The following is a 4437-nucleotide window of genomic DNA, read 5'->3' as shown; positions in this document are numbered from 1 at the left end:
AATTTTTACCTGTCTTCATGGGGTACTTAGGTATTTTAGACTTTAATGTCTCGATTATACATCGTCGGTAACAGCTTGGGGCACATTAATATTTTAATGTTACTGATTATATCCGCAGTAGTTGAGGATGGTTGTATGGTGTTTGTTTTGCCTGGTCAGCTCAGACACTCAAGAGGTGGCACGGGCATGTTTTTCCCGACATACGTTTGTATCTAAGTCCTCATTTGCTTCTATCTCAAGAAATTCTATAAGTGAACTCGACAGCGGGCGACGTTACATTTCAACGCTTCATGTGTGCCATTGCAATTTAGCTTTAAGACTTATTGTTGGAATCTTTCACATTATGTTATTCTTTTCTCATTCTTATAATCTAATTATTCCTCCTAACAATTGTGATTCTTTCTGTATGGGGATGTTACTTAATCTTCTTCTCTAACCTCAATACAATTTAATTATTGTTGTTACTATTGAACTGGTTTCATGTCCACTTAGGTTTGTCGACAATCAAATTAACACTTTTCATTGGACCAAACTCTTCATCCTAAATTGGAAGAATTCTCAGTTGAAATTCATCTTCAGTTAGACAATGTTACATTAGCATTAATTATGTTGAACGATCTCGTTTATCTTTTGACGCCCGGCGGTGATGGTACATCATTGTTGGACATAAATTATTCTGATGGGGGCTGTAGCCTTGTAGTAGCTATGACGTTGCCTATTCACTTTGCCCCTGTTCCCTCTTTTTACACAGGAACGAGAATCCGGTCATCCCGCCGTCTTCATCGAAGAAGAGGACACGGGTGGCCTCTACGAGAGGACACCAACGTGGAGGAGCAAGGACGCAGCCAGCAAGGACGCGGGCAAAGCCAGCTCGCTATGCCTCCCCCTCTTCGGGGACATCATCTGGGGACTCGGAGGTGGAGGATGAGCATGTCTCGAGGATCAGACCAGCTGAAATCGCTGGGGCCGGATCAGCGTCACTGCCCACACAAATTTCAGCAGAAGACTCGGCAACGCTACAGGCACTTATCACACAGGCACGGGATTCCTCTGCAGCCGCGAGCACACACGACGTAGGAAACGCGGGAGATGTCACTGCTGGGCAGCCCTCCCCTACAGTAGGACGCACGCGCCAAAGAGCCAAGGGCGGCCCGTCACGGCGACACGACAGTTCCACCAGCATGTCCACGGACGGTGAGTACCAATTAGAGAGCACATCCACGCCACTCATCACCTGGCAGGGGACACAGCAGGGCACATACATCCCACGTCTGGGCGAACACGTCCCTCAGTCCATCAGAGAGGTTTGGGCGGACAGGTACGTGGATTTCAGGGATCTTCTTGGATATGAACGGGATGCAGGGCGCCTTGAGACGCGACCTGCACCTGCCTCGGATTCGCAAGCATCCGCTAAAAAGCTCCCGCCTCTAACACCGGATCAGTGGGAGCATGCTTTTGACATATACGCAACGATCTACCTAGAGAAGCACCCGGAGGCAGGGCAGGAGCTGTTCACATACGTTAGGTATGTAAAAACTATGAAAACGTCCCTCAGAGGTGACTGGATGTGGTACGATGAGGCGTTCAGGTGGGACAGGGAAAGGTCGGGCTGCCCATGGCGAGCTTACAGACTGGACCTGGAACTGCGGTCAGTCCAGCGCATCCAGCAGGAGGGTATTATGCGTCTGGTCTCGGGGCGAACGTCAGAAAATTTTCAAGCCAATGCACGAGGCGCGGCAGTTCCCCCGGGCTACTGCTACGCTTTCCACACAAGAGGTCCGGGCTGCCGACAACCCACTTGTGCGTTTAAACATTTTTGCCCACGATGTTACAAGCGACACCCCGCCTACAGTCCCTGCTCACAGGCGCGCACAGGACACGGGGAGGAGTGGCAACAACGTCGCCCCCCACAGGATAAGTATACAAGGAACACCGGAAATATGGACATCCGAGGACGTACCAACGCCGGTCAACGCAGACGCACTTGATGTTTTACTGGTGGGTTACCCATTACGGGAATACATAGTGAGGGGCTTCAAAAGGGGTTTCCTACTTGGCTTTGAAGGGACACGGACCCCTCTCTCTTCAAGCAACCCTTCGGACACGACGGACCGCCCACATAGTGTGGGACCAATGCTAGACAGAGAATTGAGCCTGGGTCGAATAGCGGGTCCTTTCGAGGACCCACCGCTCCCGAACTTTAAGTGTTCCCCCATAGCTCTGAGAGAAAAATCCACGCCAGGTAAGTTCAGGCTCTTGCATAATCTTAGCTTCCCTTATTCACAACTAAGCGTGAATGCCAACATTCCTAAGGCGACTTCAACCGTGCACTACCAGAATATCAAAGATGCCATCGAGTTGGTCGTCAGGTGCTCGCCAGGGGCGTTCCTGGCAAAGTGTAACATTGCAGAAGCTTTTCGGATCGTACCGGTACACCCGAGCGATTATCATCTCCTTGGTTTTACTTACGGTGGGCGGTACTATTACGAGAAGATGCTCAGTATGGGAGCCGCCCCCTCCTGCAGGATCTTTGAGACGTTTTCAAGTGGTCTAAAATGGATCCTCGAGGAGAAGTTCAACGTGCGAGGTGTTGTGAAGGTACTTGACGATTTTCTCTTCGTCAGCAGTTCCTTTAACGGATGCCAGCGTGACCTGCGGGTGTTCACCGCTCTCTGCGAACGACTGGGGGTTCCCCTCGCGCCACACAAGACTGCGGGACCGTGCACTCGGCTTACGTTCTTAGGTTTGGAAATAGATGCATGTAGGATGGAAACCAGACTTCCAGAGGACAAGCGAACGAAGTACCAGGCAGAAGTAGAGACGGCACTGGGAAAGAAATCACTTTCCCTGCGAGACCTTCAGTCGATCGTAGGAAGGCTGCAATTCGCCACAGCGGTAATTCCGGGAGGACGAGCTTTCCTAAGACGACTGCACACGCTCACTCGAGGAGTACAGCGTCCCTCGCGTCTATGCTTACTGGACGCTGAGGCTCAGCTAGACCTTGTAGCCTGGCGCTCCTTCCTCAGCAATTTTAACGGTGTTACAGTATTTCCCCCGGATGGAGGATGGGGGTCTGCTGTGTCTCTATCGATGGGCGCGGACGCCTCTTCGAGAGGGTACGGGCTCACATTGGGGGCAGCATGGTTCCGGGGAACGTGTCCAGATTCCTGGCGACGGCTCAACATAGCCCTGCTGGAGCTTTATCCTTTCTACATGGGTATCGCCCTCTTCGCTCAGGTATTGTCCAACAAGAGGCTAGTCTGCAGGTCTGATAATAGCGCCGTGGTAAATGTGCTTTCTTCGCTGTCTGCCAAGTGCCCAATTCTTATGTAAATAGTCAGGCCTCTGGCCGTACTCCTGCTTACGCATAATATCACACTTCTCCCATCACACATTCCCGGCAAGCTTAATACAGTTTGTGATGCCCTTTCACGCTTACAGGTCCTGCCGCACAAGTTCCTCAGGGAAGCGGGCCTCGCAGAGAAACCGGCCGACGTTCCACAACACTTACTGCCCCGCAACTTTGCCCTGCAACTTTGAGGACCCTACTCAATTCTCTGCAACCTGCAACACGGAGTGCATATCAGGCAAAATGGGCGGAGTACGGGCGTATGTTGCGGGGGAACGGCGGGGGATTCACCCTCTTGATGCCCCAACTTCAACACTTGCGAACTTCCTACAGTCTCTACTCACGCGGGGTTTGGTTTTCCGCTCCCTGAGCACTTACCTAGCGGCTATAGCCTTCGTCTTCAAACTGAATGGTCGGAAGGACCCCACACGTAAATTTGTTGTCACTCAACTGCTAAAAGGGGCACGAAAAGCTGCGCAGCGATCAACGGTACGGCGTCTTCCTGTGACGAGGCGCCTACTACACCGTCTTCTGCGAGCTCTGGGAAAAGTATGTATCTTGGAGCACGATAAGAAATGCTACAGGGCAATTTTTTCCCTGGCTTTTCACGCATGCCTGCATCCTGGGGAAGTAGCCTACGCTGCGAACGGTCAACACACGCTCCGGCTGGAACAGGTAACACTTACAAGCACACGGCTCGAAATATTACTTGGTTCCTACAAACACAATGCGGGTCGCACGCCTACGCTGTCTTTGAATTAGAACCCCAATAACAGGTATTGCCTGGTCCGAGCCCTCTCAAAATACCTCGCCCTACGGGGTACGGCGCCAGGACTCATATTCCTCAATGCACACGGCGCCCCTGTGACGAGGCAAGACTTCTCTCGGACACTACGAGTCGCCCTAGCTGCTTTAGATCTCCCTCCCAATGACTACGCCCCACATTCTTTCCGGATTGGACGGGCCACGCAGCTGTCACTTGACGGGCATGTACAGGAAACGATTAAGGCCGTCGGATGGTGGAGGAGTGACGTTTTTCACTCATACGTCAGGCAAGATGTCATCACGCTTCCACATTGAAAACATTC

The 4437-nt window shown here is 51.8% G+C and overlaps 1 protein-coding gene across 1 annotated transcript; it reads left to right on the top strand.

The window, feature by feature from the left end:
* The first annotated feature begins 2133 nt into the window (after positions 1 to 2133).
* Positions 2134 to 3540, top strand: LOC138365880 (uncharacterized). The gene is made up of 2 exons (XM_069326553.1): positions 2134 to 3237; positions 3442 to 3540. The coding sequence occupies exons 1-2, from the start codon at positions 2134 to 2136 to the stop codon at positions 3538 to 3540; spliced, it is 1203 nt and encodes a 400-aa protein (XP_069182654.1).
* Positions 3541 to 4437: the final 897 nt, after the last annotated feature.

The sequence above is a fragment of the Procambarus clarkii genome, chromosome 2 (assembly GCF_040958095.1).
Source record: "Procambarus clarkii isolate CNS0578487 chromosome 2, FALCON_Pclarkii_2.0, whole genome shotgun sequence".
Taxonomy (NCBI): Eukaryota; Metazoa; Arthropoda; class Malacostraca; order Decapoda; family Cambaridae; genus Procambarus; species Procambarus clarkii.
The sequence above is the reverse complement of the archived record's forward strand: the minus strand, read 5'-3'. Positions and strand labels throughout refer to the sequence as shown.